Source organism: Fulmarus glacialis, unplaced genomic scaffold (assembly GCF_000690835.1).
Source record: "Fulmarus glacialis isolate BGI_N327 unplaced genomic scaffold, ASM69083v1 scaffold1717, whole genome shotgun sequence".
Lineage (NCBI taxonomy): Eukaryota > Metazoa > Chordata > Aves > Procellariiformes > Procellariidae > Fulmarus > Fulmarus glacialis.
Window position 1 is genome coordinate 83,368 of NW_009223635.1, and position 12,592 is coordinate 95,959.

The 12,592-nt window shown below is 47.4% G+C and overlaps 1 protein-coding gene across 1 annotated transcript in view; it reads left to right on the forward strand.

Moving 5' to 3' along the window:
- Positions 1–12,592, forward strand: part of COL27A1 (collagen, type XXVII, alpha 1) — a gene marked incomplete at its 5' end in the record, with an annotated part of 152,145 nt that overhangs the window by 73,838 nt on the left and 65,715 nt on the right. Inside the window, 8 exons of the mRNA XM_009581850.1 lie at positions 59–112; positions 840–893; positions 1,037–1,090; positions 2,964–3,017; positions 3,323–3,376; positions 5,340–5,384; positions 6,730–6,783; positions 8,202–8,246. Of these exons, the coding sequence (XP_009580145.1) occupies positions 59–112; positions 840–893; positions 1,037–1,090; positions 2,964–3,017; positions 3,323–3,376; positions 5,340–5,384; positions 6,730–6,783; positions 8,202–8,246 (414 nt within the window). The remainder of the gene's footprint in view (positions 1–58; positions 113–839; positions 894–1,036; positions 1,091–2,963; positions 3,018–3,322; positions 3,377–5,339; positions 5,385–6,729; positions 6,784–8,201; positions 8,247–12,592) is intronic.

The window sequence follows — 12,592 nt, forward strand, 5'->3', positions numbered from 1 at the left end:
CCTGGGCGTTTGGGCTGTTGCTGTTGCCTATTTTAACTCTCTGGTGATGTGTATCCAGGGTGATCAGGGAGGAGCAGGTGTTCCAGGAGATATCGGCTTCCAAGGAGACAAGGTAATTGTTTTTCTTTTCTCCATCATTTTTTTTCCCTTACGTAGTAGTATGTGTGGCCACCAGCCTTCTCAGCTCGTCTTAAGCCATGATGAGCTGGCACTAGCTGCATCCCACTGACAGGTTCCCCTGCTTGGATAGTTCTCATTTGGGGCACGCTGTGCCTTTCTAAAACCCGTGTCAATATATGAATCTTGTTGTTACTCCTAACAAAAGAAGTTCTACTAGGGACTTTCTATAAAAGGGGCCATATCTTCATGCAGAAATTGGAAGTGATGGATGGGATTGATGGGGATGGGTGTGAATGTGTGTGGTCCAGCGGCTGCAGACTTGGAGACTTTGTCTGTTCAGCGCAGCAACTTAAACCCTGACCCAGTGAAGCACTTAACACCGTGCATAACTTCTAAGCAAATGACTTCTCCCCTGTGACTACAATATGATACTGACTTCAGCTGACTAATGCTGTACTTAGCACTGCACCGGGGCCTACCTGGCTCCGAGCCACAACTAACTGCAGCAGCTCATGTGTTCTTCGGGGCTAAATTCAGCCCTGGCTTTAGCAGAAACATCTCGCTGACATTAGTGCAAGTGTCCCAGCTCCTTGCAGGCTGAGTTTAGCCCTTAGAAAGTGCTTGTCTCTCTGCTGCAGAAACTGGAGCTGGAGCCTGGGGAATTGGTGTTTTTTGATGCTTCATTGTGTTTTTCTGAAAAAAATGTGTCTCTCTCTCAGGGCAGCCAGGGTTTGCCTGGGGTCCCTGGGGCACGAGGGAAAGCAGGCCCCCTGGTAAGTAACCAAGCGTCCTCTGCTTCCTCATCTCCCTTTCTAAAGGTTCAGCGCCCAGCTTGGCAGGGGTGTGCTATTCTAAACAGGAAAGCCAATAGCCAGGAGCCAGCTCACTTTTCTCCATGTTTTTCTGATTTCTGCAGGGAAAAGTCGGTGACAAAGGTCCAGTCGGGTTTCCAGGACCACCTGGCCCTGAGGTATGTCCCACCACCTCCTTCTCGTATCTTTTCTTTCTTGGTAACTTCTGCAGCATCCTTTCTTCAGCAAACCCACACGATAACACCTCTCTCCCATCTCGTTTTGCCTCTGCAGCAGTAGTTTTTCGATGTCTGCAGCTTGCCGCCCCACTGAGAATCAGCTCTCTGATAAACACCCATGTGGCATTTGAGAGACCGTTAGAGATGCCTATCTCCTTTCCCCACTGGAGGTTTTTAGCTCTCGAGCCGTGTACAGACAGGCCCACATAGGGTTTTGATTGGGAGGCATATGTGTATAGCTGTTGCTAATTCATACGGAAAGCAAGAGCCGAACGCTGCCTCCCACGTGGGCACCCAGCCCGACGGAGGGAGGGGACGGCTGCCACCGCTCACCGTGATGCCTGAGCTCTGACACATTTACCAACCCAAAACTGGTGTGTTCTGGGGTCAGAGCCTTTGCTAACGACGGGCAGATGGATTGCTTTAGGACAATGGCACACCAGGGCTCCAGAAAAGCTGAAACAGAGAGAGTTTTGCTGTGTTGTAGGATTTACTGTTATCTAATGAATTGAGGTCCACTTTTGTTCAAAGTGGGAGATGGGACAAACTGTCCATCTTGTACCCTCTGACCACCCTGCACTCAGATTTCCTGATCTCCAACTACCATTCCAAGCCTTTTTCTTCCCAATCTTCCTGTGTAAGTCCTATATGTAACAGCTTGTTCTGGTTTTGTTTAGAAAGGTCAGTCCCCAAAGATTATCTCTAACCTGGCAAGAGCCCCAGATTGTCTTCGAGCCACTGGCCAGACTCTGTGGACACTGGTCTTTCTACTCACCATGTTGTTCTCTGGCCCTTGAAGTTGTTCTTCAACTGCTCTTGCGGGGCAGAACACTCACTTCTTTAATCTTGCATCTCACTTTCCACCTACCTCCTCTTTTCAGTGTAGGGCTTCACTTCTCTGCTTGGGTATGATGGTACAGGAGTGTAGGGAGGATCAAGATGGGTTCATGACCCATTCTGCACCTCACGGTTTCCTGGTTTTTCGTTCCACTTTTTATTATAGATATCGTGGAGGGTTTATTCAGTCTTTACCCCACAAAATACCATTTCAAGTAGAAAAAGACCCTTACTGCCCTTACCAAAAAAATTGTCACAGTGATACCTTAAATGCAGGATCAGCTTCCCCCAGCACTTTGTCATTTTTCTCCTTCATAAGTAATCAGACAACGTCTGTAAGGTGCTAGAGAGCCACTTCCAGCACAACTGATGGTCTGTTTTCCCTTCATCAGTGTTCTGGTATTTTGTTGGGTCTGGAAGGGCTCTTGGTCGAGTGCTGCCACTTAGCAATCGTTCCTCTTTGTTGCTATTGGAAATAACCGCAGATTCCTTTGCTTCCTCAGTGAAGGGCTGGTGGGCGGAAAGGAGTCGCTGCCTGGCTGAAGGCGGCAGCTAATGAGCATGTCAGCACCTTTCCTAATTCCTCGCCTGCTTCCCTTTGTCGCTGAGGCGTGCAGTTCGTTTCTCGGAGCAGTGAGATTATGAGTGTGCTGACTCATAAAGATTAATTAAAACCCAAATTGCCATTTTTAGCTGTGTGATGACAGGGAGGCCCTCACAGCAATAAATCTTCTAAGAAGATGGACCTAAAGGGAGCTGCTGGGAAAGGCTGCTCTTGAATCAAAGCGATAGCACGGCTCCCATTGTCTTGTTTCATTCCCTCTAGAAGCCGCGCGGTGGCCCACGCACGGACGCTGCCAGCACGTAATGAGTGTCTTGGCCCTTAGCTTTTAATTAAAACTCTCAGAGAGGCTGTCCTCTGAAGCTGGCTGCAAAAGTCCACCTATGCACCCTGACTATTTCTCATTTTCTTCAGGGCTTCCCAGGTGATATTGGCCCTCCTGGAGAAAATGGTCCTGAAGGCCTGAAGGTGAGTGGAGCAGAGATTGAAGCTCTGTGTGGGGTGGGAAGCAGCCAGGGAAAACAAAGTAGTGAGAAGGGGAGAGAGAGAAAGCCCTGGAGATTCCTAAAGATTGTCCTGGCCAGCGTTTCAGCTTGGTCTGTTTGGCTTGAGGTCCCTCCAAGTGCAGGGTTTTCTTTTTTCAATTTTTTTTCTGTAACAAAATTGACATTGGATGATGTCCCGTGGCTGTGAAAGAGACTTTCTCATTTTAATTGCTCTTCAGAGCTTATGTTTCTATTTTCTGAGTATCTTTTCCTTTGGCTCTTTCTCAGGGAAAGCCAGGAGCACGAGGTTTACCTGGGCCGAGAGGACTGCCTGGACAAGAGGTGAGTGTCCTCAGACCAAAAGCAGATTGGATTTAAGGAATAATTTTGAATTTTGAAGATAAATGCATGCTGAAATGGTGCCTGCGACTTGAAATCCTCCGGTCCCTCTGAATCTGAAAGCAAATACTTATTTATATTCAGTGATCAGAGACCTGCAGAAGAGGAGCTTCCACTAAGTTGCAGTCCTGTGATCTTTGCTTCCAGTCGCTGCTGGCGTCTGCTGACCCTAAACTCTGCATTGGCTTTTCTTTTAAAGTCTGTTCCCCCACAACCCACACACACCCGGAACGGGTGTTAATGCCCTTTTCCCTGCACATCCCCTTGCACAGGCATGCCCTGACCTGGTTTTTGCTTTCTGCTCCTTTTAAGTAAGTTTTCTTTCAACTGTGAGACCTGCAGACACCACTTTCTCACACGGGGCAATATATTTATGTAAAAAGAGCACATAAACTGAAATTTCTGTTCTGCAAAGATTCATTCGCCTCAGCATCTCGGAACTTGCAGCCTTCACTTATCACTTCATGTGAAAGCTTGAAGCTTCATTCCACTCACAGTCACTAAAAAGGGACAATTAACAATTATCACTGATTTAATTGTCCTGGAGCTGCAAATATTTTCTAGCACCAGCAGAGAAGGCCTGAGTACGCTCTGTTTATCCTGTTGTGACTCCAGTGACTTCAGTGTAGCTTCTTCTCATTTAGGCCAGTGTAAGCTGTTTGTCCAGAGTCATGAGACATTGTGCAAATAACACTCAGTGCATGCATGGGCAGGAGCTCGGTCTAATAGCACTAATAATTCTTAACTTTTTCTGGGAATTCTTTTGCTTGCTCTCTAAATGGGATTAATGCAAATTAGCTCATTTACTTGCACTAAAATAGGAAAAAAAAAATTCTAGGCAATTTACAAAGGGAATCGAAGCCCTGCATTCCAGGTTCAGGCAGGCATGACCAAGCTGCCTTCAATTCACTCGAGTTAGTGAGTGTAAAAGTAAGACTGAAGACATGGACATGGACTTTGACATAAGATACGCTGAAGGACTTTGAATGTGCACCAGACCACACCACTGTGCCTTTACTGCTGCTGTTACCCGAGGCGGTAGGTCAAGGCTGTGGATTACATCTTCTTTAGAAGTGTGGCGTGTTGTGGGTGGTTTGTCTGAGCCCATTGAACTGGGTTCCTGACTTCCAGTCCCATCTTCAGCCCGCCAGCTCGTGCCACTTCATTACCACGGCTGACCACCTAAATGAGAACAGCCAGAACTGTGGCTGCCAAGGGCGCTTTTAATTTCTCTCTTGGCAGTTGGTTTTAGACACTTGAGATAATTTTTGTGAAGCTTAATTGAAGGTCTCCTAGAAACTGTAGATCTGATCCTATCACATTAGAAATTGGTGTAGAGCCAAGGGAGAGGACCGAGTCCAATTGCTGTGTGAGATTTTGAGATAGCTCCATCCTGCAGCATGTGTAGTCCCATTTGAAAGCAAAAGGGAAACCTTCATATGGTTGCCAAGTGGTTCTGTGGGAAATTTTGCAACGCCCTTTTTGTGGGGCAAAAAAAAAAGAAAGAAAGAAAGAAAAAGAGCAGAGCGCTCTGCAGCATTCGAATCCCTGCCAGATCAAATGAAGCCGAGTCATGTGAGCATGCCCAGGGTTCCCTATGGGCCAAATCCAGCCCGTGATAGGCCCAATCAACTGGTGTTGACTTTGGTCAAATTTTGGATGGCCTTTACTGGCAGGACTTGACTTTAGATTTTTTTTCCTGAGATGGGGAAGGGAGATGGGAAACCTTAGAGATGCTGAGCTGCCTGCTCTAAGATTCAGAAGGACTCGGTTGTTAAAATGTGACAGCTGAGCACACAGCCTGTGTTTAACTGCTGCTCATACTGCAGACCTTTCGTTGTTGCTGCGTGGTGAGTCCAAATTTTGTCACTACTTTGCCTTTTATTTTAATTTCTTTTCACTTCAGGGAGATGAAGGACCCTTAGGACCACCAGGAGTCCCTGGTCCAGAGGTAGGTTTCAGTCATTTACTCAGTCACTAACAGCTCTGTTGACCTTGCAATGGAATTGTAATTAAATTAACATAAAGCTTCAAATCTCCTGGTTTGGAAAGTGATCTGCCCTTCTAAGAAATATTGTATTGTCCAGGGCTTGGTGCAATTGCTTGATCCCGGATGGCTGAAAGTCAACGGGGTGTTGAGTGGGACTCTAATTTTATAACTTGCTTAAAGTCTCAGACCTTGAAAAACTCTCTAGCGTTTAAATAGTTCATCCTCAAGATAAAGCACGTTGACTGGAAACCATCTCTGTAACCAGCTCTGGTATTTCTTCCTTGATTTATAGTATTTTTCGATGAGTAGAGGGAAAAGCAAGAAAAAAGACCGGACAGTGAAACAGAGTCCTTTTTGACCTCTGCATCACTCTGAACACAGTGATGTATCACAGAAACACAGAAGAAGTAAAAAACATATTGTCATATCTGTAAGCTTGCCAGCTCAGGATTTTTTAATGTTTATGTACATAATTGTCATTGCAGGATAGTAAAATATCTCGAAAATTGGTAACTGTGCTGGAGCTTCTAGGTGGATCAGAAAATAAAGGCTTTATCTTGCATTTCCTCAACTGTTCAGGTAGACACCTTTATTCCTTTCTGGAGCAACATAATAAATCCTGTTACTCCAGTGCCTGGGACAGCACCATAAGTATTCTTCTAGCCAAAGGGAAGGCTCAACATGAACCTTTCGGTCTGCAGGTTTATTTCTGCTTTTCTGAGCTGTAGCTGTGAATGTCAGCCTGGCTTCCCCCACTGTAGGGATCATCCTACTCCCAAATCCTCTCTGAATGCCAGGGATGGAGCCCGTTAGAAGCTTATATGGCCAACTCCCTGCCAACGCTAGGAAAGTACCATTTTTGAATGCTCAGGCTACTGGTGTCCTTGCTGGCATGGCTACAAGAAAACTGCTGGAAGTAGAATAAATCCAGCTGAATGCGGCACATCATAAACTAAAGAGCAGCAACAAAGCCCTTGGCTTGGCTGATTATAGTCCGTATAATGTTTCCGCATAATGTTTCTGATGAGATATTTAAGCAATGGAATCGAGCTGGAGGGTCAGAAATGGGCTGAAACTTGGAGTAGCTGTCTAGGCATGTTCCCCATGGGTCAAACCTGGTGTCGCTCGAGACACAGAGCTTTCCTCTTGTGTTGCCTTGGCCTCAGTAAGGACTGCTACATCTCTAGCCCCCTGGATTCACTGGGAGCATTGCTTGCAAGCTGCACCATATAGGTTCACAGACACACTGCTGTGATCAAGGGCAGCTGCAAGCTTTTTACATTTATTGTTCTTCCATGTATTTCAGGGTCGATCTGGCCGGAAGGGATTTCCTGGAAGACCTGGTCCCGATGGGCTAAAGGTGAGGAAAGAGTTTGTTCATGATCAGAGAAGCAGTGGGTGGAAGGGAGGAAAGGAAGGGAAGTATCTTTTCTCAACTTTACCATGCTCCAAGCCTAGGGTATTCATTCCAGAGAGGACAAGGGGTACTGAGGGTTTACCTCTTTCTCTGAATTTTGGGGTCTCTGCTTCTGCTTGGTTTCTTCAGCAAAAAGAACGATGGTGCATTTTTTAAGCCATGTGCCTTATTATAAACAAGTGTGTTCCTCCTTTGATATTAACCAACCCCCCCTCCATCACCTCATCTTATTTTCCACTGCTCTTCCATGTTTTTGTTCTAAAACAATGCACATCATTCCTATCTTTGCTGCCTAATTAGCAGCAGGAGCCATCCCAGGGCAGTCTGCTCCACAAACCCACACTCAGAAGGAAAGAGAAAACCCAACAAAAACAACCTCTTCAAACAGTAAATAACAAAAATGTGGTCTGGCAGCACATCTGGAGTATCTGCCTACTGAGAAAATACAGCTGCCGTCACCCGGAGACAATACTGGTTAGGGGTGAGCCTGGCCTCTGGATGGCCTGTCCAGGGGCACTCCGCCGGCCTTCGAGTGCTGCCACGGCTGCCCTTCTCCCTGGTGGGTTTGAAATTCTCCTCCTCCTGCTTTTCTCTTCACCTCTCATTTTTCTTATTCTCTGCATTTCTCTCATCCTGCACTGTGATTTAGCTCATGTAGGTTCTTTCTGTGGTTTTCATGTGGATGCTCTGTGTGACAGTAACGTGCCTCTGCTTGAGCTCTTGCAAGAGCAGAACCAGGTTGCAGCATTGCCTGGGAATATTTGGGTTGTCTTTTATTCTTGTGACACTTCCACCAGCAGGTGAATTTTCTAGATCCCTTCTCCTCTGTCTTTCAGGAACTACACCTTCCCATGGTGTCCGCACTCTTGCTTTCCCTAGATGCTCCTCAAATCCTTTGGCCCTTCCTACCTGCTGCTGATGCGTTTCTGTCTTTGTCTATCTGTTTTACTTGGGTCAAAAACACCCCAACTTCAGGAACATCCCTGATGAGAACTCATGCCTTATTAAACATGGGGATAAAGGAACCGGGACTAGGCTATGCTACAGGAAAGCAGGCAGCTTGTATTTCAGTGTCTGAATTTGGTTTGAGGGTTTACCACAACAACCAGCAGGACCAGCTGCTTTGGGGGCATTTATCTCCAGAACAGTGAGTCTTTGCTCCATGTTTGTGTCAGCTGTGTTTCTTGCTTTGGATTATCTTTCAAGTCATAGTGGGTTTTGTAAGATGTTGTTTCTTGCAGTTTTTTCCTCAGTTCACACGCAGCAGCCCAGATCATGAGTGTACAAAGAATCATGTTGTACTGAGGGTCTGACTACCAGCACCAAGTAACCTGTGTGCCTTGTCTCTCCTTGTCCTGCAGGGTGAGCCAGGAAACCGTGGCCGACCAGGGAAAGTTGGTGAGCAGGTAAACTCTTTGTTTTCCTTGTCTGTTTGATGATCTCCTGTGTACAATGTCTCCTGGATGGCCAGGGTGCAGGCAGAGGACAGTGGCCAGGGACTTCTGGCCACCTCAAACGTGTCCGCAGTCCTGGTGCTTCAGCTGGCGTGCTCTTAGTCTGGCTGAAGCTCTTGGTGAACAGCACTGACAGTGACCATGGTGTCTATTTTAAACTGGAGGTTTTTCCATAGGTGGAGTGCTCTGATAAAGTCACAGTTCAGGTGGATGTGCTGTCAGCACTGGCAGCAGTACAGGACGTATGACCGCTGTGCTTCTCAAGGAGGCAAAGCCATGGTCAGGAAAAAGATTATGAATTTCTGTGTATTCCTCTTATCCCTAAAAGGCCAATTTCCAGGCTTTGCCTATATAGATTTTAAGGGTAGGATCCTCTACTTTAGGTGCTCTGCTGCTTTGACTTCCACTGGATTTTTTTGGGAGCAGAGGAGACAGCAGCTGAAGAAACCAGGCCCTGGGGAGAGAGGCACTTAGCTGTGTTTCGCTCTACCGCAAGATAGAATGTTCTGCTGGGGTAGCAGGGGACATGCATCATCCCTGTAGGCTTCAGGGGAACCACAGTCATCAAGGAAAAAGAAACAATTGTTCCCATGTCTCTGTGATTGAATCCAACCAGTTTGTCCACCACCAACCCTGAAATTGCAGCCACAGAGCCTCCAACATGTTCTGTGCGTTCGGACGTGACCACACCAAGCTGGCTGCAGCAGCTGGCCCTGCAAAGGGGATGTTGCTTCTCAGCACAGCTGTCCTTCCCAGCACTTTCCCTGCCGAATGGTCAGCAAGTTTGGTTTGGTTTAGCTTGTCAGCCTCTCTGGTTCTTCTTTCCCCTGTATGCAACAGCTGGGGGTCACTTCTTCCGTGGACTTCTGACCAAGCAAGCCGAAAAAACCAAGGTGGATCCTTTTCAGTACCATCAATCTGATAAGTCTCAGTATATATCAAGGATAGTTATTTCTATTTGGAAATTAAAGCTGTTTCTATATTGTGGTTAATAATTTACTCCATGAAGAGCAACAACTGAAGAAGAAAAGTTGTTCCACACATCTGAGTTCTAGTTGCAGCTTTATCAGATTCTGCATGATCTCAGGTAACACCTTCCAGTGCTCTGTGCCTCAGTTTCCCCTCCTGTGGAAGGCGTGAGACAGCTCTGAACAGTGCTTAGCGCAACGCCTCCTGTTTTCAGGTGGCACCTACAGGTACTGTTGTATTACAGTTAAAAATGAATACTTAGAAGTGCTTTGAGATCCTTAACAAGATGTTGTCCTTGAAGGACAAAGCATCATTAGGATTATTATTCTTTAACCTCCCTCAGGACTGACCTTGGGTGAGAACTGTAGACACTCTTCACCAAAAAGAAAACACAGCTGTCCTCTGCTGACACTGAAACCAGCGCAGTGGTATGAAAGCTGCCTCTATTATTCTTAGTCAATTAGTCTCTGTCTAGAAATATCACCCAGAAAGAATTTCCATTTCTGTACCGGTCAAGTCATTAGAACAAAAACGTCACACCAGATTAGTGAGAAATAACCTCCTTTCCTATCACACCTTTGCTAAACAATGCTGGAGTGTTGGGTTTTCATTCCTCCCTCCACCTAAGCTTCAGCATTTGGTGTTGGGGCTGGGTTGGTTTTTTGCAGAGCTCTGAGAGGTCGGGCTGCCAAGGTCACTTGGCACTAAAAGACACCTTCAGCTCACCTGTTTTCTCTTGTGGAGGCCTTGATGTTTTCTGTTCCATAGGCACAATAGGAGTGGTCAAACTTTTCAAACTTGCTCTGCCCTCTCTACAGGTTCCCTCGGAGTGGAAACCCTCAGCATAACAGCATGAGAAAAGATTAGCCATCCCTCTAATCGGAGTTCTCGTCCCTTTCTTAGGGACATCTGTTTGGGCAAACATGGGAGTTTCTATAAGGTTTCCAGTGACACTTGAGCTCTCATTGGAAAAATGAGGTTTTAAGCCACAGGGCAGTCCCTCATGTGTTGTTTTTCCATTGCAAGGACACTGAGTCAGGAAGTTCATTCATAAGATGCTTGTTGTCTTCATATGCTGGAAGGACTCCAGCTGCTGGGCTCCCCTGTACCCTGGAAATGTGTGATTTAACCCTTCCTTGCCAGTAGATGGAGGCAGAAGAATATGAAGAAGGGTACGGGGCCTCTGGCCCAGGCCACCAGCCTTCCTGCTCCAGAGCTGGGAATGCAGAGCAGGAGGATGTCCCCGAAATGCCCATGTTGAAGGTCAGACAGCCCTGTGGGAGAAGCAACACCCTGCAGCAGACAGGATAGCAAACTGGGGAAGGGTACTGCAAGCCCATGGACCCCCCCCTGCTCTGCACTAGAGACTGAAAACATCCGTGAAGAGTTGTGCCAGCTGAAAGCGGCTCAGGTTGACCTACATCCTTAATGGGAATGAGGAGGTCCTGTCGTGGCAGGAACAGCTTTCTGAATCCCTCCTCCTGTACAAGAAGTGCCCTGCTCACTCGCATGGCAGTGTTAGGGTCAGCCACGCACCCATCGCACCGTGCTGGGACGGGCAGTCACTCCACGGCCCCTTGGGGGTATCTCTTCCCTCGAGGGAGAAGCATGTTGTCCCAATATCAGATATTATTCTAAAATAATTCGTCAAAGGAAACCAGCACCATTGGTTATCTCCCTAATGTATTTTCCTTTCGGTGCTCTTACAAAGGAGGGATGTGCTGTAATGTCAGTTTTGCAGGTGGGTTCTGACATGTGGAGATATGGATTGACTTGACCAAGGTCAAATGGGTCGCTGAGAACCGAGCAGGGAATTGCACCGGTGTTTCCCACATCTTAGAGCAGCGCCTTTCCCAATGCATTTACCTTCTCCTCCAGAGTATCTCTTTCTGAGCTCTCATCCAGGGATTTGCAGGCACTGTACTGTGTGCAGCCTCTTTGATCTGACAAGGTGTGTTTTCAGCGTGTCTCCACCTTTCCTTCCCTCGCTCCCCAGACGGCGGTGGGAACCCAGCGCGGCCCCAGGCTACGGCTGAGCTCCGGTGCACAGGGGGTTAAACCGCATGGCTTTTCTTTGCGGGTCAGAGCGTCCTCCCTTAAACTGTGATATTTACTGTTTTACTTTCCCTTTCTTTCATCTGAATGGGAGGATTGTACATTTACTCCCTCCCATCCTTTGTCCCTGGTTTGTTTTGTTTTGAGTTCTAGCGAACCAGTAAAACAGAAAGGCCATGATCGGTTCCTGCTGGGAGCGACTGGCGGTCCCGTCCCTGGGAGACCCTGCTCACGCTGGGCTCGCCTTTCGGTTGTTTCTCTCAAATGGGCTATGATTTATGCAAGGCTTCATTGCTGACTTGCTCTCTGTTGATGCAGCCAAGAGGGGGGGCTTAATTATGACAGGGCTGGACAATAAATGGGGAAAGCCAGACAGGAGTTAGGAATTACAACCCGCCAGTCCCCCCCCTTTCCTTCCCCCCAAGCTCCCAGCAACTTTTTAACAATCTCCATCCCTTTTCCGCCATGCCCTTGGCTGGGGAATACAGCAGACTGAATCATGAGCGACATGCTGAACTCCCCGTCTAATATAAATGTTTTACATTCTTTCCTGTATACTGTGGGCCTTTATCCGGGCAGCCACTGCTGCTGGGACTTCACGTGCATCGTTACACACACTGCCTGGAGTCATGTTTGATGCAGGGCTTCTTTTCAGCCCTGGGAACCTGGGAAAAATATGTTATGCCGCAGCCATTTTAGCGTAATGGCCACAATTCCTGTATGCTTTGATTTAATATTTGCCACCGGTGGCTTTTCTGGTTCTTAAAACCTAAATCTTTTGCTGCTTGTGTTCCCTTTAATGTCTGTCCCCTTTTGGCCGGTGAAGAACATCATTACCCAATCTCCCCGAGTTGTTTCATATACTCCCAATAATTTACTGAGATTTATTTTGCCTAGACGTATCTATCCGGATTTGTGTCTGCTTGCAGACACAGCACCGTTAGTTAAGTTAGCCCAGAGCAGACAGTATGGGCTGCAAACACCACAGAGCTCCTGTGCTGGGAGCCTGGCCACGTCACAGGGTCCCTGCTCTACCGTGGTCACACCGTGGGATGCTCCTCTTGCTGGGTACACAGGGAGCAGTGACATCTTCCCTTGAGCACAACCATGGTGTACCAGTGCAGACAGAATTTTCCCCGGTTTTGGAGTACAAACCAGGCCAGAAATTTTGGCTGGGTTCGCCCTCCATCCTGACGTTTACCCGCGCAGCGGGTGCAGCGTTTGCCTCTCCCTGGCTTGCGCTGGCAGGGCTGGCAGGTTTCTGCACAAGCTGT